The sequence below is a fragment of the Clarias gariepinus genome, chromosome 24 (assembly GCF_024256425.1).
Source record: "Clarias gariepinus isolate MV-2021 ecotype Netherlands chromosome 24, CGAR_prim_01v2, whole genome shotgun sequence".
Classification (NCBI taxonomy): domain Eukaryota; kingdom Metazoa; phylum Chordata; class Actinopteri; order Siluriformes; family Clariidae; genus Clarias; species Clarias gariepinus.
The window spans coordinates 22211029-22234695 of record NC_071123.1 but is presented as its reverse complement, the minus strand read 5'-3'; the positions used below and the strand labels follow the sequence as shown (position 1 = coordinate 22234695).

The following is a 23667-nucleotide window of genomic DNA, read 5'->3' as shown; positions in this document are numbered from 1 at the left end:
CTTTCTTATGGTGGAGTCGTGAACACTAACCTTAATTGAGGCAAGTGAGGCCTGCAGTTCTTTAGATGTTGTCCGGAGGTCTTTTGTGGCCTCTCTGGTAAGTTGTCTCTGCGCTCTTGAGGTAATTTTGGTCGGCCGGCCACTCCTGGGAAGGTTCACCACTGTTCCATGTTTTTGCCATTTGTGGATAATGGCTCTCACTGTGGTTCGCTGGAGTCTCAAAACTTTAGAAATGGCTTTATAACCTTTACCAGACTGATCTCATTTACTTTTGTTCTTATTTGTTCCTGAACTTCTTTGGATCTTGGCATGATGTCTAGCTTTTGAGGTGCTTTTGGTCTACTTCTCTGTGTCAGGTAGCTCCTATTTAAGTGATTTCTTAATTGAAACAGGTGTGGCAGTAATCAGACCTGGGGGTGACTACAGAAATTGAACTCAGGTGTGATAAATACAGTTATTTTTTTAACAAGGGGGGCAATCACTTTTTCACACAGGGACATGTGGATTTGGATTTTTTATTTCTCCCTTAATAAGGTAAACCTCCATTTAAAAACTGCATATTTTATCTTTGACTAATAGTTAACGGTTTTTGATGAGCAGAAACATTTAGGTGTGACAAACATGCAAAAGAATAAGAAATCAGGAAGGGGGCAAATAGTTTTTCCCACCACTGTATTGTGAAAACATCATATTATGCCATGGGGAAGGTAAGGCTTCTCTTGTGACAGTTAAGCCGCTGATGGGGGAGAATCCACTATACAGAAGTGGCTGTATCTTTTTTCTTGAAGAATTTGTAGTCACTAAGTATTCATCTTAAAACACCTTAAATACCTTATGATGACCACATGAATAATATTTATACAACAGAAAACAAATTTAACAAATTTATTTAAATCAGATCACCTGCATTGGGCAATAAAGTGGCAGACTTTAGCTGATACAATTTCTTTTTTAAATAGCAGCTTTATATTTATTTATTTATTTATTTTTATATTTTATATGCCCCTGCCCTTGCATCATGAATGAAAGAAATATTAATAACTTCACATCTAAGGTAATGTACCGTTATCTATTGAAATCACCACATTGTTCAAGGTGAACAATTGTGTGAACCATGCTGGAATATATTAATGTTAAATATTGCAAATGCCCGTTCCAGTTTTAACTGTGAACAAGATTTACAGTAATGCTAAATAAATTAATATGATAATTTAATAAATGTCTTTTTTTTGAGTGTCAACTTTTTATGATTGCAGGGGGCATGGACCTTCTCTCAGAAGTAAGGATTGTGCTGCTGGGTGGTAGGACTGCAGGGAAAAGTACAGCTGGAAACACCATCCTGGGAAAAGAGGACTTTGACTTACGAGGAAGTGCACAGTGTGTTAAGAGACAGGGAGAAAGAGCTGGGAGAAAGATCACTGTGGTTGAAGCTCCAGGATGGCAGAGGAATAAAGCTATAAAGCAGGTGCTCAGGCAGGAGATTGTGCTCAGTGTGTCCATGTGTCCTCCAGGTCCACACGCTGTACTGCTGGTTATGCGGTTGGACTGCAGTTCATGGGAGAGTGAAAAAAACACGTTAAAAGGATGTATGATGCTCCTCACCGAAAGAGTCTGGAGTCACACTATAGTTCTGTTCACCTGTGAGGAATGGCGAAGAGATCAAACCATAGAGGAGTATATAGCATGTCAAGGGGAGGCCCTTCAGTGGCTGATTGAGAAATGTGGAAACAGATATCATGTTTTCAATTATAAAAACAGAAATGATAACACACAGGTCACAGAACTGCTGGAGAAGATCGAGAGAATGGTGTCAGGAAACAGCGGCTGCCATTTGGAAATAGACAGAAAAATCCTACAAGATGCGAAAAAGAGGAAGGAAGAAGAGGAAAGGAGAGCAAAAGAGAGGAGAATGAAAGTGTCAGATCAGAGAAAATACTTTAGAAGTCGTGCAGTGTGTAAGTCATTTCGTTAAAGCGTTCATATTTCTTTAACAAAAATAAAAGTGTCATTTTTTAATGAATAATTTTTATTTTATTTTACATTTTTTATAAGATAAGATTTTTTATAAGTAAGTAAAAGAAGAACTTTAAATGACATTTAGGTAAGGAGCATTCCTTTTAAGATTAGTGTGGTGTTTGTTTTAATTTTTCTAAGACCTTTCGTCTTAGAAAAGAGAAAAGAAGCAGGGTGGCATGGTCGTTAGCCCTGTGGCCTCACCCTCCAGGGTTAAGGGTTCACCTCCCTTCTTATGTCCTTGTGCGGGGAGTATGCTGTTTTTCCCTGTGCTGTGGCAGTTTTCCTTCCACAGTCTAAAGACGTGCAGGTTAGGCTAATAGATTTTCCATTTTATTTGTGTGTTCTGTGATGGATGGGCACCATCCAGGGTGTGATCTCCCTTGTTCCCAAATTTTCTTGGATAGGCTTCAGGCCCCCCTGCAACCCTTTACAAGATAAGTAGTATAGAAAATGAAAAAAGCAAAGAAGGACAATGCAAAAAAAAATGGCACCCCAAGAGATTTAAAAACTACACAAATCTAAATTGGTTAGGTTTGTTAGCTTGTTTACGATCATCATCAGCTGCTCCCAACAATCAAGAGAAATGGGCTCCTCTAAGCAACTGCGTAGCACTCTGAGAAGTACAATAATTGATGCCCACAATGCAGGAGAAGCCTATAAGAAAAGATCAAAGTAAGTAAAAATGTAGGAATTGCAGTTAACAGGAACAGTAGGGTCAAGTTGCAGTCTGGAAGACCCAAAAACTTTGATAGATCTGCATATTTAGCAAAATCTGATTTGAATAGATTTCAGCAAAATTTGAAGACAACCATCAAACTTTGTATAAAAAACAAACACAAAAAGAGAATTGTTTGTACAACAAGATCCTAAACACGCCACAATATCCTCAATGGGCTATGTCAGGAGGCTCAAGATGAAAGATTTGCATGACCCTCACAGACCCCTGACCAAAACCCAAAATCTGTGGGTAGACCTCAGAAGAGCAGTGCATACAGAACAGCCAGGGATACCAGGAAATCTCACAGAATTTGAAGAAAAAATGGACTAAAATTCCCAAACAATAATTAATAGACTCAGACCTGGCTACAAAAAGCACTTACAAGGTGTTCCTAATTGTTGACCATGCAGTGTGACCAACTGTTGGCATGCCACAGTACAGTTATGTTTTATTAATTCAGATACAAATTATTACAAAGACTCATCGTCTTTTTTTTCTGTTCTACAGATCTATACCATCTCTCAGAAGTGAGAATTGTGCTGCTGGGTTATAGAAATGCTGGAAAAAGTTCATCAGGAAATACCATCCTGAGCACTGAAAAATTTAGGTTAGACCAGAGTGACCAGAGTGTGAAGAGACAAGGATTAGTAGCAGGGAGGAACCTCACTGTGGTTGAAGCTCCAGGGTGGCAGAGAAAAAAAAAAATGGGAAAGCCACATCACTACTAGTTTACTTGAAGAGATTTTTCTCAGCATGTCCATGTGTCTTCCAGGTCCGCACGCTGTACTACTGGTTGTGAGTTTAGACTTCGCCTTTAGGGAAAAACAGAGAAAATCTTTACTTGATTACCTGAGCCTTCTCAATGTGAGTGTCTGGAGTCACACTATGGTGCTCTTTACATTTGGAGACTCTTTAGGGGACACAACCATAGAGAAACACATTGAGAGTGAAGGACGGGCTCTTCAGTGGCTGGTTGAAAAATGTGGAAACAGATATCATGTTTTTAACAACAAAGACAAAAATGACAACACTCAGGTTATAGAGTTGCTGGAGAAGATAGAAGAGATGGTGGCAGAAAACGAAGGCCACTATTTGAATCTGGACCCAAACTCATTAAGAAAGATTAGAGAGCAGAAGTGGAGGAGACCAGGAAAAGGAACGGTACTAAAAAATTCGATTACATGTTATTCATCGATTCATGTATAATTCATATGAAATTTATGAATTTATTTAACGTTGTCATATTAATTTCTTTAAGTATTTCCTGGGATACAAGCCAAGAATAGAAAATCAAAGTATGGAGTTTGGTTTCCCACGTCCATTTGATGACGGTAGGTGGACTGCCCTATAATAACCCCTAAATGTGAATAAGTGTGTGAATACCGGTGCATGGTGCTACTGATCCCACCCCGAGTTCTTGGTGCCAATTATGTTGCAAAAGCACAATGTATAAATCTTGAAATGTGTCAATTAATATTCATATTAAACACAAGACTTTAGAGAGTTAAATTGTGGTATGTTTGCTGTGTTTTTTGATTTGAGTATTTCTAAAACCACCGATTGTCTGTTTTTGTTGTTTATCATTTGTTTTACAGTTGAAAGTTTCTAGTCAATTCTTGAAGTTCAATATTTTACATTTTCAACACAAACTATGAGCCATATCGATGAGTAACAAATATCAACATATATTTAGTAAGCCAAGGTCAAAACTGATCTACTTGTGTATGAAGCAACTGTATTTGACTTAATGAATGCTGATTTTCAATGAGTTACTTATTTATCCTTTTGGACCTACAGAATTGTCCTTTCTTCCTGTGCGCAGGCGCTGTTTGTGTGTGTGTGTGTGTGTGTGTGAGGCTAGAGTAAGTGGAGACTCTTGCTTTCAGCCCCTCCTGTCTCCCCCTTCACATCTTACACAGTAAAATTTCTCCTCTCGTTTGAATTAAACACACATACACACATTAACAAAAGGACTGTTGTTAGCTTCTCCGCTTTATTTTAATGTTGGTCACGACATTGTATCAGCCCGTTAATTCCTGCTCGTGTAATAATGAGATGGACAAACTGGTGGTTGCCCGTTCTTTTATTTGCTGCATTGTCGGGCTATAGTACAAACTTTCGGGTGGATCCTGCACTTAAATCCAACAAAAAAAACTACTAAAGAACAAAACTCAGACTCTACAGTATTTCCTAGCTTACATCTTGCTTTCATGTTTACACACACCGAACTGCATTACCCACAATGCATCTCCCGCACTGGACTTCACTTCCGCAAACAGCTGTCATAAATCAACCTCTCTCTCCCCCAACACTGTTTTGTCGGTAAAAATTAGCAAGGAACATCGCTAAAAACACTCGTGTGAGCGCTTAATTACGGAATCACTGCTGTAAAGTAAAACAAACAAACAAATAAACCGCAATTTACCTTTGAAAAAAATCGTGACAGAGCAGAGTTTCTGTGTAAGGCAGAGTGTGTGTGTGCGCACATAATTTGACACTGTGCCGGTTCACACACACTCTCTCACCTTAATGCGAGACACACACACATTAAGGCGAGAGAATGTGTGTGAACCAGCACAGTGTCAAATTACGTACAAACACGCATAGTGATAGGCTAAGGAAGAAAATAGATTTTTACCCTCTGTATTTAGAATTTCTTTTGCTTTACTCACGCGCACACACGTGCGTTATAAGAAACAGTACATGCGCTGTACACGCGCTTACAAACAAAATAAAATATGTTATACACACACACACATGGTCACAGTGTTATAGTAAACAGTACACGGATGTTGATTATACCAGTGAGAGACGAGCACTAAGACCCAGCAGGGGACACGATTATGTACAATTCTGCAGCACAAGAGAGAAAAAACGTTGGCTTAGTTGTGATCACGTGACGCTCGGCATCAAAACAAGAAGCGCATGCGTGATACATGATACTCAGTGCTCATAAACCAAGACAATGCTTGTTTTTCAAGGCTTTTCCATCTTGTGTTAATGGTATTTGGCCAATGTATGTTTTCTAATGGTGTTTCCAAATGTTTGAGGAGGGCCTTCTTTGGAATCAGAGTATAGAGTTTGTTGTAGTGGTCAACATGCTTGGTCAACTCAGCTATTTTTTTGCACCCATCATGCGCTTCCCTTTTTACCCTGACACGCCCATCACTCTGGAATAGGGTCAGTCTGGACTCACCAGGTCACATGAACCTACAATCTTTATGCTCTGTACCAAACTGAAGCTTTTTCATTAACAAGTGGTTTTCTTACAGACACACAGCTTTTACTTTCACTATCAAACATATCTATGTTTTTACAGTAGATCATTTTTAGTTTAAGTGATGTCTATTTATATTTTTCTTCCACAAAGTTGATGGTTCAGCACTATATTTACAGGTTTTGATTAGTTCCAGTTATTTCAAACCTCCTTAGTTGCGTTCTTTGCTTGACCCAATTTTTTGGCAAAAAATTTTTTATTTTTTTATTGCAACCCAATAATAAATAGCAACGGTATTTTAAATGGCAGTGTATTTCTCAGGTACTTTTGGTTATATTTATTGCTGAGGTAGATCTGTGCATCAAGGCTATAGCAATGAATGTAAAGATTAAATGGATACATGAATATATATTTAGATAAAAAATAGCAGCACAGACCCTAGGGGGAATCCCTGAAGTTAAAGTTTAGGTAGTAAGGATGGTACTCACCAGAGACCATCTGATATGATATTATCACAATAACTATTTTTAAATACAACTTCTTATTTAAAAAATCTTATAATTTAATATTCAGTATTCCTAATTCAATACAATGCTGTGCTGCCTGCCAGTGTGTAAATAATTTAGAGTTCACCATCTGTAGGATTATAGAGAAACGACAATGTTTTATCACCTCAAATGCAAATGTATAAATAAAATTTTTATATACATTTAATATTTTATATATATTAAAAATAAATACATATTTTTTTTATTGATTTTGGAATCATTAATTGCCAAAGGGGAAGAAAGTTTTTTTTTATTTATTTTTTTATTAAGCTTATGCAACATCATCTGGAGGACAACAGTGTCAAAACTCAAAATTAATTAAAAAATATAAAGCCATTAATGATTCTGCAGTCTGAAGTTTACCCATTACTGGGCACATTGTTTAAATGATAATTTGTATCATAATTTGTGCTCCTCATCCTCTGTATGAGGAGCCAATCTTTGGCCACTAGTACCACTGGACTGTGATCAGTTAGGCCTTGCTAGGATTGTTATAGGCGGGGAATTAAAACAGCACAGCATATAAATAACAGTGCAGGCTGGAAAGAATTCTTCCTGAAAAAAATAATAAAATTTTTCATCAATATGTTTGTCTGATGCCAGTTTTGCCTTTGAAAGGTTCCTCCTGGAGTCCCTCCACCTTTAAAACACATGTAAGTAGGCGGATCTCTGCTCAATTGCCATTAATTTGAATGTGTGTGTGTGCATGGTGCGTTGTGATGGCCTGACTTCTCATTCATACTTCCTTTGCATGCTGTGACTGATTGATTAATGTGTTTTATTTATTCTTCAAACATGAAAGTTTAATTGAACATAGTGAGAATAAAAAAGGGCTACATTTAATTTACATGTTTGCATGTTGAAGTGTTTGAAAAATAAGTTGAAAACCAACTTAAAATCATACAGGCCTAAACTTTACTATGTAGAAATGTAATGTTTAATTAAACAGTTATATATACACAGTCTCCACAGCACTCAGCAGACACTGAACTACAGCATCTCAAGTTCACTGCAAACTGTTCTTTGGATGAGCACGGAGATAAATACAGGTAAATAAAGCGAGATATCCTATTGACTTTCAGACTATGAATTGTAATTTATATTTGTTTTAAATTTTTGTTTAGGGCACAAATACAATGTCAAAATATTTATATAAAAACCAGAAGTAGCTGATTGGTGTAATAATCACACAGCTATTGATTTTTCTTTTGTCTGTATTAATGCACTTAAATAATGTATATTACAATCATAACTATCACGTTGAGGCTTAGTTGATGGCTTTTACACTAAACCTTGTTATAAATGTATAATTTGTCAATTTCTGTATTGAAACAAAATTTGATTGCCAAATTATTATAGATGACACATTTATCCTGAGTTTCTGGTTCTTCAGGATTCTCCAGCTTCCTGCTGGTCAGTTCATGTGCAAGTTCTCCAACCTTGTGTTTGAGATGGAAGGGGAAGTGAAAGTGCTGTATGGAATAGCGTCCTGGAATCGTTTTCAATTGGATGCATTAGGACAGAAGCAGCCTGCAGGACCTCTGTACAGTATTAAATGTCTTGAAGGTTCAATCCATCTCCTGCACCTTCCACACTGTGAGACCCGTGAGTTATTATATATATATTTTTTTCATTTTAGAGTTCAATTTAGAGATACATTATTATTAGGTGCAACTTAACAAAAAAATTAAAGTTGCATTTTCTAGCAATTTCAAAACAACTTTAAGTGTGGATCCATAAGCCTTTGGCCATTGAACCCATTTAAGGGCTCTAAGAATTGCTACAGTTTGCCCACAAAGACAAATTTATTGCACATACAAACGTATTTTTATACACCAAAGGTAAAAAATGTCCCAAAAACAGGGAACGCTATTTTAAAGTACAAAAAAAAAATTTTTATTACTGTGAATAAATTATTTAGAAAGTGAATACAACAGTATCTTGTAAATTGGTGACTTCATCAGTAAATGTATATTATTGTTTGTGATTTGTCTTTATTTACCATTAACAGTTGAAGTAGTTAAGGGCTAGAGAGAGAGAGAGAGAGAGAGAGAGAGAGTACCTTATTAATCCTAAATGGAAATTCTAAATGTATACCAAAATTGTATTATAAAATATATATTATGTTACAGGTGAAGACTTGGCCAAATTGACTGTGGCACATGTGACTGGTGATAATGTGGAGATCATTCAGCCACTAAAAGTAACAAACACACATGTGATCATAGATATTCAGCGTCTCTCCCTTTTTTGTATCTTAAAAGAATGGCTATTTCAAGCACATCCCATCAAAGCACAAGTTCTTCTGTTCTATCATAGAGGAATGACTAAACTTAACATCCATCTGGTGCCAGGGAATGTCCCAGTGGAGGAGGTAATCTGCTTTAAAGCATGCTTATTATGTTTAACAATACATCTCGGTCTTCTTTATTCCTAATAAAAAAAATTTTAAGGTGTATATATTTTTTTCTGTCTTGCAGGTACAGAAAAGACAGGAGTGCAACACGTACATTATGACAAGCTCCAAATGTAATCTGACTCCTGGTAAAATATACAGACCGTGCTGTAAAACTACTGAGTGTGATCATGTATCCCAACCAGAGGTAAATTAAAGCCACTTACGTCGTTATACAAAAGGCTTATTATCACCTTTGTTACTTTAGAAACATAGTTGACTTCTAGAATAATCTCCAAACATTATCTTTTTCATTAGCATGAGACTTTTGATTGTGACTTTGGCCCCAACTTTCACCCAACATATGAGGTGAACTTGAATGCAGAGGTTAAAAAAGTCACATTAAGTCTTTTGGATGAAAAGGGCCAGGAGGTGTGGAAGCCTCGTGTGGTCTTTCTGACAGGTTAGCACATTTATCAGTGGCTAATATCAGTGGAGTGGCAGAGTTAAGTCTTTTATACACTCGTTTATTCATTCAGTTATTAATTCAGTGCATACAATTGATTTAAATAATAAAAGCAGTGGTTTGATCAAATTTTCTGGTCCATATTATTGACAATAGTTTAAGACCATCACGTCTTGCTTTCTGTTTTGTCACATCAGGTACGAAGAGAACCTCACTCACATTAGATTCTACAGGTATGACTGTCTTTTAATCATATATTTTTTTCTTTAACAGGAACACTTTAAATGAGGCTTTGTCTTTTAAATATTTATATAAAATGATTAATATGAAACCCATTTAAATATATTTTTTATTTCTGTTAAATATAATATTTTAATACAAATGTAATCCTGTTGTAGGAAACAAATGATGCTTTGTACAATGTAAGATTAATGTTTGCAGTCATTTGATGATCTCTGCAATTTAGGTGCTGATTTTGTGGATAAACACAGTGAAAAGCTCATTCAGAGAGTTTTAGCGGTAATGGAGATTGCAGACCATCTAAAAGCCAGGGATATTATTACTAATGAAATGTACAGTAACATTCAGGTAAAGGCAACACCTCAAGAGAAAATGAGAACCCTGTACACATGTCTTGACTCAGGAGGAACATCTGTAAAAACAGAATTTTATAAAATCCTCAGGGAGAAAGAGCGTTTCCTAGTGGATGATCTGGAGTCTGGATTTCAGTGAATCAGGCACACCTTTGTAAATACAGTTTGTATTGTAACTTTTTATTGTGAAATTTTGTATATTTTTTTTTAACTTTCAGTTTTAAACTGTAATTATGAGTCTCTACAGTCTAACAGCATCATTAATACATTTAATTGTAGCATTTAAGAATTCTATTTAAATCCCTAGAGTGCAAGTGTAATAATTATAGCTATAAATGTACGCATTTTATTTTATTGCCTTAGCTATAAATAGTGAATTTGGAAAAAATTCAGTTAAATTTCTTTATTATTGTAGATGTAAAAACTCTTCCTTTATGCTATACTATGTTCCTGTTTTCTACTTTTGTTTTAAAGAACACTTTTATGTCTTGGATATGCATCTTATTTTTTTACTTGCCAACCTTTATGCCTTTTTATCATCAATGGGGAAAGTTTACCCTGGGAATAAAAAAAAGCATTGGCAGTCTGTAGTCCAATTGCAAGCAGACTGAATACTGGTCTTTGATGCATTATTGGACCTTGTAACAAGGTTATGGTTGTCTGCAAGTTCATCTGTTTCATTTGAGTTTTGTAAACCCAAAGGGCACTGTTATGTCTAGGGATGGGTCCGTACAGTGTAAGAATGGATCTACATTGGTGTTATAACAGTAGAAGGAATGAGACAAAAGTGTTAGCTTAGGAACCAGTGAGATTGTATTGCTGACAAAAATATACACGTGAACAAAAGATATACATACAAATATGGACATAGTTTTTTTTTTATCTGTTTTTAAAATAATTGACTTGCCTACAAAAACAAAAAAAAATATATACAAAAAAATACAAATACCTTTCCTGCCTTCCTAAACCAAAAACAGTGATTATGAAATGAAACGGCAGCCACGCACCTACTTCCGGTGCGTGCACAATTATATACAGTGAGCAGTGGCGGCTGCTCTAAGACTACAAGGGAACCTCCGCTTCCTCTACTATGTCAGAAGATAAATGCTCATATATGCACTGTCGTATTTATATTGGTTTTAATAAAAGTGCGCTAGAACGCGTTCAACTTTATGACTAGCTTGTTCAGATAGTTGTAGATCGTTGTAGATAGTTTGATGCGATTTTCTTGTCATACATTTCCATGCAGCACAGCGCGTTAAACCCTCCTGAAGCCCAGCTTCACTGGAGCTCTATAGGCAGCACAGAGGAGCTTTTTTCACTGCAGAAAAGCTGGACGGTAATTGGGGAAATGCACCAAAATCGTCACTTCCAGGGAAGCTCAGCTTCTCTGGGAGTGAATGGAGCAGTGGGCGGGCCAGGACACTGATGATTGGAGGAGCTGTTTAAAGGGCGGAACCCCTTTTTTGATTGACAGCATGTCATAAGTATACATCAGCGCTACAAAGATTCGAGTTCAGTCCCATGCGGATTTGCAGGTAAAGTGGTATGACGAACTGCTGCACTCTGTATTGTTTGCTGGTGATATAAACCATTTTTGTTTATACAAATTCATACAAATCAATCTTTAAATAAAAAAAAAAACATATTATAGCGTTCTTGATTTTGCTCCTTGTTTCAGCATTGTAAAGTTAGTTCGTTTATATAATTAAAGAACTCATGGAAGGGGAAACTAGCCAGCTGGCAAGCTGTGCATAATGGCAGACATAGTGCTAATATTGTTGACCTGCTTTTGGCAAAACTATTTAGTAGTCTTCCTTACGAGGAGAGAGAAATATGAGCTTCCCCTGTTTCAAAAGCTAGCAGCCGCCACTAACAGTGAGGTTATATACACTGAGATTATTAGCTTTATTATATAACTGTACAGTGAGAGACAATCAACCAAACCAAAGGACAAAACAAGAATCGAAGGCAATCAGGCAAAAGTCAAAACCAGAATACACAGAACAGGTTCAGAATGTCACAGTTTCACTCATAATATCTTTCGTCTCCAACACATTCAACGCCTCGACTACACGCCTCCCTCTTCACGTGGCTCTCAGGTCTATGTATGGTCGCAGATTGATGATGTCACTCTCAGGGTGGAAATGACCATGTGGATGGTGAGGAAAACGCGAAGTGGAGTTTCAGCAACACACACACACACACACACCAGGGCACAACAACAAATATGTACCAATATATTGCAGGTCTTAATTGCTCACAATAAGACTTTGTTTAGTGTCTTTTTTTGTAGAGAAACCTGTAAACATGTAACACTACAATACAGTGACAACTAAAATGACTGTATTTGAAGGTAAGTGTATATTCTCATTTGCTCTACAGCCGCAAAATGTCTATAAGGTTGGTCCTGTCATTGACCATGCGGCTGTTTGAAAGGGCTTTTACTGTATAATGCCAAAAAAAGGTGAAAAAGTGAATTTTCAGATAGGATCATATACTGTAACACTATTTTTTTTTTTTATTACTTAATGTTTCTTAGCTCCCGATCCACACTTGATTTTTGTAGGTATGCATACACTTATATTTTTTTCATCAGATAAAAGAAACATTTGCTAAATACAATTTCATGCCCTTTTATGTAGCATTTGTAACTTTTTTTAAATTCTTAAATTTAATAAAATCTTTCAGTGGTCTTAATTGTCATTCAGATAAAACTTTAGATTTTACATGAAAAGACATAAACCTGAAAAATTTTATTTTGCTAAAATGCAAATTTGTAAAGATATTGTAACATGAATTTGCATTGTTTTCTGTATTATATATATATATATATATATATATATATATATATATATATATAATAAAACCAGCACCAATACTGGGTTTTGGTCGATAGTGTATTTAAGTACAATTTTAAAGGAGTCCTCAGAGAACTTCACCACAGCAGGCGTGTCTCACTGAGGTGTTTCTACAGTGGAATTCTCTCAGCCTTATAGAACTGGTGTCGGCTGACTAGCAGATGGCGGTGAAGTATACACAAAACTAAATATTATTGAAACGTTGTATATATAGCATGATTAAATCTGTTATTAAAACAAATAATCGAGTTAGAAGTTAATCTGCATTTGCTCAGAACACAAGACACTGCATTTTTCCACTAAAATACCTTTACATAATCCCTGACAATTTTTATTAGGTGCACACACATTAAATAAGCAATAATCTTGTTAATTTTAATGTTTAAAAAAAAACTTTTAAAACCTCGTGGAATTTTTTAACAAGCAGAAGACGAAGCAGATTGAACCAACTTGTATGACTGAGGGTAAGAATAAAATTAGTTGGTCAAATAGTTGTATTTGGCCCAGGAGTTGTTATAAAATTAACCCACAATACTGGATCTGTTTATTATGTTTATTAATGTACAACATAATATATAATCTGACTCTCAGGTCAGAGCCTAACTTGAGTGGGTGTAATGAATGGGCTCCCGTCTCTAGGATCACACAGCGTTGACAGGGAACTATAACTAAGAAAACGGTGGATCATTTAATCATTTCATTTAGCTAACACATAAATGTCTTTGGCTTATGTATAATATAATAAAAATTATTTATAGGATTTTTTAAATAGCTGTTTTATATTGTTGCAGTAACGTGAAACAATACAAAATAGAATGCGATGGTCATTAATTACAGAAAGAAAAAAAAATACAGAATCTAAAATTTTGTTGAAAGGAAAATAAAATACAAATGAAAACAAAAAAATGGGTTATACTGGTACAAGTATAAATAATAAATATAAAATATAAATAATAGAGAAGTGGGATTTAGTTCTTTAAATGCATCCATAGTATCTTCTACCTTCCATTTCAATTATATCTACTCAATTATTTTACTTATTTTCACTTTGCATTAACTTCTGATTTTCATTACATTTACTTAATTTTGTACATTGTACTAAGTATAGTTATTCAGGTCTACTTAATCTGACTTGTACTCAACTCATGAAGTACATTTTACATGATTTTTATATTTTTTTATATTTACTCAATATTTTTAAGTTTAAAAATGTTTCACCAAAAAAAATTACAGCACAGTTTTATTTTTTAGAGTGCATTTATCAGTGGCTGGTATCAGTGGCCGCGACCCTGAATGCAGGATAAAGCGTAATATAAAAGATGAGTGAGTGAGTGAGTGGTATCAGTGGAGGGGCAGAGTTAAGACTTTTATACTCTCGTTTATTCACTCAGTTATTCAGTGAGTGCATACCACTGATTTGATTTAAGCAGTGGTTTAACCTAATTTTCAGAAACTTTAAATCTGGGTCTATATTAATGACAATAGTTTTAACTTCTGTTTTGTCACATCAGGTACAATGAGAACCTCACTTACATTAGATTCTGTATGGCAGTTAATTATCATTATTATTACAATGGAACCTCGGATTACGAGCATAATTCGTTCTGGACGCAGCGTATTTCAAAACACTCGTAAACCAAATTTAATTTTCCCATAAGAAATAATGGAAGCTTAAATTATTTGTTCTACAGCCCAAAAAAATAAATACATAATAATAATTAATACAAAATATTAAGTTAAAATAAAACAAATTAATCTGCACTTTACATAAAAAAATTAATAATAATAGACCCGGGCAGATTAGTGTTTCCATTTTTAACGAAATGACTGTTTTGTCTGAAAAATTTGCGTGAACACATTGTGTGAACACATACAAATGGAATCACTGCTGTAAAGTAAAAAACAGCTCTTTCGCCTTCAGCGTGTGTGTGTGTTTGTGTTGGTTTTTGTGGTTTACAAGAACCTTTGACCTGAATACGCACCAGCATTATAAGGACATTTGGGTTTATGAGGACAGGGGTCATGTCCTTATAAGTCTGGCAATGTAGAAGCCATTATCTAAATCCAGGAAGTGATTCTGTCGCTTTTTGGGCTATGTTCTTATAGACCACAAAAATTTTTAAAAATACTACACACTGTGTATTCTCTAACCCACAGATGCGCGCCTGTAGCCCGGTTTTCTTTTTATAAAGTTGTTTAATCACATTATCAAATTAAATGGAATTTAGAAACAACAAAATAAGAGTGTCACCCAAATCAAAGAAAGAATCAAGACAAACAAACCCTATTACTAAATCCCAAACTAACTAACACAAGACATACAAAATAAACCCGAAATCTTCAGCGCATGCAATGCTCTAACTAACTTCTTGAACATAAGAAAACAAAAGTACAGGGGTGGTGCAACACTCAACCTAAGCTAACAATTAACTAACTTAATAATAAGAAATAAAGCAAAGCACTAACATGCTTCCTAACAATGGGGTTGAGCTTGCCATGTAGTAGGCTAAACCAAACTCCAACACACTTTGCGTAAACACACACAGTTCAACAGAGCTCTAAAGAAATATCCAATCACACAACCAAGCCATAAACAATATTATGAAACAATTCACAACTGAATGTCACTAAAGTCAGACATGCACAGTTGAACTCATTAAAGCACATGGTACACTGGCAAGGCGCGCACACCACACACGGAATCCAAAGCCTCAAATACTTTCAGCACACCACTGATTGGCAGAGCATCATGATGCTAACGATGATTGACAGCCCAGTCAGCCAGAAACCTCTGACCCAAGTGTGGGGAATGAGCACCAAAGGCAAAAGAGCAAGAGGGCAGAAGAAATAATAAACACACAATACACACAAACATACGTGGAACGTACTGTAACACAGCCTACTGATTTTGATAAGGAAGATTTCCTATTGGAATACAGAGGGGATCTCATAAACAAAGAAGAATGTGAGCGGAGGCAAAGAATATATGATGCCCTCAAAGTATACATGTTTAAATTTCGATTCAATGGCAAATTCCTTTGGTACGTGCAAATATTATTTTATACATGGGGGGGGGGGGATGTGGTAGTTGTTATTTGCATGGTTATTTAGCACTAATGATCAGGACCCGTGTTCACCAAGCGTCTCAGAGTCGGAAATCGCTCCTACTGTAAGTGGGCAAAAATTTCATAATGACGCCATTTTGTCCTTTTTTCAGGAGTAGGGAGGCATAAAAGCTATTCATCAAGATTCTTGATTGGGCCAGGGGTAGCTCAGTGGTTAAGGCTTTGGACTACGGTTCAGAAGATCCCAGGTTCAAACCCCACAACCACCTAGTTGCCACTGTTGGGCCCTTGAGCAAGGCCCTTAACCCTCAACTGCTCAGATGTGTAATGAGATAAAAATGTAAGTCGCTCTGGATAAGAGCGTCTGCCAAATGCCTATATGTAAATGTCATTCTTAAAATGGGAAATCACTCCCATCTCCACTAAAATGTAGGAGAGCGCCGGAGGTTAGGAATTGTGAGGAAGTGCCGTTCGGGCAGAAACGCGTGTAGAGGAGAGACGGTTTAGTAGAGCACAGAGCCCATAACAGGGGTCTGTGTGACAAACTGACAGGTTACTCTGGTGCTTTTACATATTGCACCCATTGACTTTTTATCTTTAGAGATAGGAGTAGGACAGAATATTACTTTATTATTTCTTTACATTTTACTCCCTTCTCCGCAAGCAAAACGCTCTCACCCTCTCGTTTTATTTGAAGTCATGTTGATCAGATTATGACTGACCTACACAGCTCTATTATAGGGGCTTTAATCAGTTGTGATTGGAGCAGAGTGATTAGAATAACGTCATGCAGCGAGTCACGTATCTATACTGTAAATTTTGTCCGTGTGCATAAAACTTTCACGTAACTGCCGCTGATTTCAGCATTTCACTTTTTCACTGTGTAAAACTACAAAAACCTGTATACATTCTACAACACACACTATAATGTGCAGCCTACGTTGCGGCTTTCAGTGTCATAAAGAAAGTGATGTCACACACTTTCCTTGGCGCGGTCTTACTCCTCGCTGAAAGTAAGAAAGCTTTATAAATAACCTATATGTCCTTCAGTCCTAAATAAACTTTGATTCCTATGAGTGATTCTGGGATGCTTAGTAAATATGGGCTCAGTTTTATTTTCTCAAAAACTATTGACCATTAAATTTTCAATGATCACATATTCAAATATTATAATATTTCATGAGAAGCTTTTGGTGCTGATAGTCTCAGTTGTTGTGTTTGAAATAAGAAGTGTGTATTATTGCAATAGTAATGTATTAAAATGTATTATTGAGAGATTCACTGTCATTTGTTCAGTGTTGATGCAGCCCTAGATGATGGCTTTCTTGGGAGACTTGTGAATGATGACCATATTAAACCAAACTGCAGAATGAAGACCGTTACATTCCTATCCCAGTCTAGGGGTTGGGGAGGAAGCAACAATATTATTTTTGGTAACGAAAATAAAGATAAAAATAAAAAAACAAATTAATATGGCCTGTGAGCACAAACGGGCAAAATTAAACGCAGAGAAATCACCTTTCTCTTATCCCAAAACAACTTCACCACTATTTAGATATACACTACTTAACACACAATTTAAAATTTAAGCATGGAGTGTTTTTATTTTTTGTCGGCTTAGACAGGCCGGGTAATTATTATATACAATGATTAATAAACAAAAAAAACAATAACCCAATTCGTCAGGAGAGGGAAAATGCCAAAGTAATAAACAAAACCAAATCTTCCTAAAGAGTTTAAAACAATATAAGTTACCTACCCAAAAGAAAGCAAATAAAAGACAATTCTCTTACCTCTCTCCCTGACTAACGAAAAAACAGGAGAAAACTGAAAGGGGGTAAAAATCCAAAATAAATAGGCTCCCGGGTCCTTACACGGGTTTACGTTTAAACTTTCAGTTTAGTTTATAACTTCTTATGTACACCACTTGTTCACAATCGCTGCATGGCAATAGAGAGAGAAAGAGCAAGAAAGACAAGCAACACAATTATCGTCACCCAATCACCATACTTTTACGTCACGGGATGTAACAAGACCATCCGTGTGGATGGTAAACCTCATCTTTGTTTATTTGCCATAAGAAGCATCTGTCCTGGTGAAGAGATCACATACAATTACGGCGATTCTGAGTGGCCATGGCGATGCAAGGTATGTAGATGTTAGTAATTTTGTGCATTATTTTGAAGGATTGGTATATATTAAATGCTTTAAGCAGTTTAACACACTTAACATCTGGTTTCTGCCAGAGAATGTGTCTTACAGTATGTTGTTTAGGTAAGTGCAGGAGCAGGATGCTAATTTTTCCCTTCAAAGTTTTTTGCATCTATTGTCTATGGAATCATGCTCACTGTGTTGTTAGGGATAGTCCATAAGGAGTCCGCTAGTTTTTAGGACAGTGTTCTGCATTAGTGTTTATAAATTGGTATCCAATCTAAAACAATGCTGACGTGCTTGTTCACATGCAACATGTTCAGCATTCATTGCGTAGACATTGGCACATGGAGAAACACAATTGCAGCTCAAACTGTGAGCTAAATAGCGATATCCAATATTGAGCATGTCTGTGATGTAAATTAATTGACTTTTGATAAATTCAATATATAAGTCTGCATATACAGTCTGCATATACAGTAGTATAGTCACTTCTGTGTGAAAGGTAGTAACGAAATAAGATTGCTGAGTCGGCAGATCACATAAAATAGCACAAAATATTTTTGTTTGCTTGCTTTATGCCCATAAATATTTAAAACCTTCACAACTCTGTTTTTAGATGATGTCATTTAAGAATTCACCAACACCAGAACAACAAGATACAGCAGATAAAAAGACATCCAAAAAGGTGATGTAAAAAAAGAGTAAAGTGTCATTCTTACGATTACAGTTACTCCTACAAATGTGTGCACTGTTTATTATATCTGTGCACAGTGTGAACATTGTAGCATTTTTATTTTCTGAATATGCAAACTTTGATTTCCTCTTTTGGATACATTGTTTGATATTCTGCTGGATACATTTTTCTCTTATTTCTTAGTGTCAGATAAGCAAGTTGCCATCAGACAGTGCTGCCTGTGAAGAACTGATCGTAGTAACAGATGAGGTAAATTAGAGTTATTCTGCATTCAAGTAAAGTCATGTTTGTGAGAACTGTGTTGACATACACATTTAGTGCAGTGTTTTACTTTTCTGTAGCTGCATATACAGATGTGGTCATTAAGACTGCGCGTGTTTTCCCGCGGGATGCCTCAATTTAGCGCGCGGGGCGCCGCAACTTGCCGTAAGCAACATTCGGGAATTTAAATAAATGAGTTGTGCTTCACTGAATATCCGCCAGATGGCGCATGGAAGGACTTTATTTAAACGCCGGACCAAGTACTGTACAACGAAGAATTGTGTATAATTACTTAGTCTAAAACAATATTGTTCCCAATGCTGAAGCAAACATGAATTTTATTTTGCTTTACAACAGATCTTTCATGATAAATGTGTGTATATGTGCTTCATATTATTTTCATAATGATGAAATGAGATGCCCAAATTCGTGCTTTAAAATTCTTAATAAGTTCCTTATATATTTTTTGTAATGTTTTAACAGGGACAAAACAGTGAAAGACATGGCAATGTCTCGGTTTACATGGTGTTGAAATTAATTTTTTAATTTCCTGATAGTAGGCCATCTGATAGTCTTAACTATGCGAATGTCCTGATTCGTGAATATGCCAACATATCTTATTTAAAACGTAAAAAATGTGTCGACATCATCAGAAGACATGAATGAACTATATATATATTATATTATTAAGTAAATATTATCTTATGACCACAAACTTTTTCGGGCTTTTTATAATAATCATCATATTTGCTGTTTGTGTCCAGCATTTAATAATTATTTCATACATTATTTAACCACGGCTGGAAATAATAGCTGGAATGTGATGTGATTGTGAATTCATGACTAAAATAAAGCAGTTTGTCTTTTGTAAAGTATTTTCACTTAACAAAAGGCAGCGTTTTTATCAAAAGGTGACAGCGCGCGCAGTTACTCACTTCTCACCTTTCATGTAGGTCTGCTCGGACTAATTCGTTTTAAACCCCTCAAAACTGCGTGTGTATACAGCTCAAAACCTCCATCAGTTATTAAAGATAGCATCTATTTAGAAAAAATGCCCCAGTGATTTCGGAGCTTCAGGAAATCTCCCGGCGCTCTGCGCATAACACCGGGCCAACTCATGTCGAAAAGAATTTATAAACGGTTTCTAAACCATAGTTTTTTCCATAGTTTTAATCAGCGCTCAGCCGCATGCATGGAGTTTTCCAGAGTGCACCGGCAGAAGTAGACTAATGATTATGAACGCGTCGGGAAAACAGCAAGCAGACTGACTCTGACAATTTAAAAAAACGTTTGCGTTCGTTTTCTGACGCGCTCAAGTTCACCAAAAACAATACAGAGCAGCGCACCTTATTTGCTTTCAAACATTTATAAAATCACGTTTTTTCGTTATTGTGAGTGCGCTTAAATAAAAGTTGAGTCTTATAAAGGCATGTAGTCTTATATAGTTTTATTATATAGTTTTTGCACATTAATCAGAGTCCTCATCTGTTACATTTTTGAGGACAATAGCTTTTTTCAGCCTGTCACGGCGTGCGCCCAAATCAATATCGCTTCTCGCTCACTAGTTAGGCGGCCTCTCCTTCAGATATGCGAAGAAGCGGGGCTGCAGAATTAGGCACGAATAGTGAAGAAGAGCTCTCCTTGCTAATGATCCCGGGTTCATCCGCGCTATAAAATACTCGGGGTTTGTTGGTTTACAGTGGATTTTACTACGCGGTGTGAGTGAGACGCGCGCACACAACGCGGAAGTGCGGCATGCAAACGGGGCAATTGGAACGCGCCCCAGAGACTTCAAAGAACAGCCAGCGTGAGCGGACGGAGGCAGGAGCTGCTGTCCGCGGATGGCCGTCGTACTCGTATTTTATAGCGCAGGGTGCAAACCCGGGATCATTGGCATGGATGAGCTATGTCCAGCTCTGTACCAGCATGTCATGTGGGCATTATAAGACTAAAAAGTGGCAGCTGGCACGCCTAAAAATAGACGCAGGTTAATTTTTTTATAGTCTAAACTAAAATCCTCCTCTTTAGTGCCTCCTATTCCTATTAATCCTATTGTTCTTTTAGTGTCACTGCGTGTGCTTACAATGCCAGACAACATTCAAATGCAAATTATTCACTCTTCCCAAGTGTGAATCAGCTGTTCTCACCTATACATATTAACCTATACGTTCTCACCTAAAGTGTTTAGGTAAAATTTCACCTATACAAGTGTGACAAATATGCAAAGAAAAAAAATAGGAAGGGGCAAATACTTTTTCATGGCACTTCACGTGTAGTCAGATTGCTCCACTGGGCTGAAACTGTAGCAGGAGTTATAGCACTTTTCAAATCACACTTACTATACACTGATATGAATAACTTTTAATGATGAATGCTACGTTAATATGATCTCGGGCTTGCTCCACATTATAAAAGCAAAGCGCGGAGTTTAGTCCGAGATCAGGGAAGTACGTGATGTGGTGGAAAATAGGCAGTGGCGGTTCTACACTGAATTGCTCCCGCCCCCCCTCCCCCCCCCCCCCCCCCGTCAGCGCCACTTCTAACCAACCAAACCCCCTGTCTGAAGTCTGCTCGGTCTTGTTAATTTGTTTTAAAACCCCCAATTCTGTGAATTCCCCCAGCAGCGAAACCGGTTTGGTGACTTCACACCTGTAGTAAAGGTGAGATGGGGGATTACAGTAACTGTGGGTGCGCTTCACCTCGGAGCGCGCTGTCGCGTTGTATTCAATGAATAGACTAAAACAAAAGCATATTTGCTTTAGCATTGAAAACAACATTGTAATAGCAAGCGCGAGCGGACGGAGGCAGGAGCTGCTGTCCGCGGATGGCCGTCGTACTCGTATTTTATAGCGCAGGGTGCAAACCCGGGAATATTGCAAATTAATAATAATTTCCATGAATGAAAAGGAGGAAGAAGAAAAGGTTACGCGAAAATAAGAAAAAGCTTTAGAGGTAAATGCTGTGAAATGCTTTAAATTAACAGATTCTGCCTATAACAGGTCAGGGACAGTGAGGCTGGACCCAGCAGCGCACCACATCCCACATCATAATACATGCTGATGATGACCAACACGTCTCCCCTCATCTACTAGAGCCAAGTAAAAAGAATGGCAATCAAACAGAATAAAATTAGTACCAGCATTAACTTGTGCTAGTAATTATGATGGTGGTCAATATTAATTAAAATAATGTTTCTCAGCATTATTTCGTGTTTTTATTGACTACCATAATAATTAAAGAATAAAATAAAAAATATTGTCTTTATAGATTTATATGTTGTTTGTCTTGATGTTCTTTTTTTTGTTTGTTTCTTTGACCCAATATATGTTCAGTGATACTTCAAATAACATGTTTAAATAGCATTGATTTCTGTATTGTGTTATATTTTTATACTAGTAACTGGTGTTAAAAATGTATCTCTACATTAATGAGCCAATGTATTATGGTGTGGGCTCATGTGGGCCAGGAAGTCCAGGGACACTTTTTGGTCCCAGTCCGCCCCTGTAATAACGAATGGAGAAAGCGCAGTCGAAGCCCGGAGATTCTGTGTTCCGCGGGGGCCAGTCGTGAATAGCTGACACTCAGTGACAGCCAATGAAATTGAAGCATTTTTTCCGCTTTCCACGTGGTGTGGCGTTGCTTAAATAATATTCGTATAATATCTGTATATCCTATAAAATCGTCCAGACCCTGGTTCGAATCCCGCTCTGGGTGAAAATGTAATAAATGTGAATCCTTTGTTTTACACTTTTTGCTTATGATAATCATTAAATTATAGCAACTGTGAGGTGAGTGCTAATGTGTTTCATAGCTTAAGCAAAAAAAAATTCTCAATTGCAAACATGCATTTAGTACTGAAGCATAAGTTGATAATGTAACGGCTATATCTATGGCATTTTAGCGAATAGCACAAGCATATTGAGCGCTGGGAATCGAACCCGGGTCTCCCGCATGTATTTTGTTGATTCTTTCCATTGTCACTTTCTTAACACCAGTGAGAGATTCAAGTAGGAAATAAAATCTGCTGTATAAAATCTGCTCACTTTGTAAGAAATCCTAATCAATTCCTTTTAAATGATGGACCAAATGTTTTATACTGCTGAGCATATATTTAAACAAAACTAAACTAAATACATTATGAACATTTACACCACAGCTGGTATTCATTGGCTACATAAAGAAGTATTTTAGCCACAGGGAGCTAACATGTTTGTGCTAAATAACATTATAGATAGCAGTGTCGTAAGCTAACCAAAAGTGAGGCAAATATATATTAACTACAGTAAGCTAAAGCTATCCCAAATGGGCTCAAAAACATTTGAATATTTACATCACAGCTGTTTTTACCGACATCTGTTAGCTACATAAGGCGCTACCTTTGCCGTGTGTTAAGCTACTGTACACAAGGCAGCATGTTAGCATGATAAGTAGTGTTTTCTACATGCTAACCTAAACTATTTAAGTAAAATTGAAAGACAATGTTTCACTGGGAAAACTAGAAGAAAAAAAAATCATTATTAAAGTATTAGTTTTATGTCATTAGAATAAGAAATATATACTCACCTAAAGCATTATTAGGAACACCTGTTCAATTTCTCATTAATGCAATTATCTAATCAATCAACCACATGGCAGTTGCTTCAATGCATTTAGGGGTGTGATCCTGGTTAAGACAATCT

The 23667-nt window shown here is 36.6% G+C and overlaps 1 protein-coding gene and 1 pseudogene across 1 annotated transcript; both read left to right on the top strand.

Annotated features, from left to right (window-relative positions):
- Nucleotides 1-4767, top strand: part of LOC128511927 (GTPase IMAP family member 8-like) — a 28652-nt pseudogene extending 23885 nt beyond the window's left edge.
- A 2705-nt stretch (nt 4768-7472) lies between these two features.
- Nucleotides 7473-9362, top strand: LOC128511926 (uncharacterized). The gene is made up of 5 exons (XM_053484975.1): nt 7473-7548; nt 7893-8104; nt 8632-8873; nt 8980-9102; nt 9213-9362. Exons 2-5 carry the CDS (start codon nt 7921-7923, stop codon nt 9360-9362), a joined length of 699 nt encoding a protein of 232 aa, XP_053340950.1. The 5' UTR covers nt 7473-7548; nt 7893-7920.
- The last annotated feature ends 14305 nt before the right edge of the window (nt 9363-23667 follow it).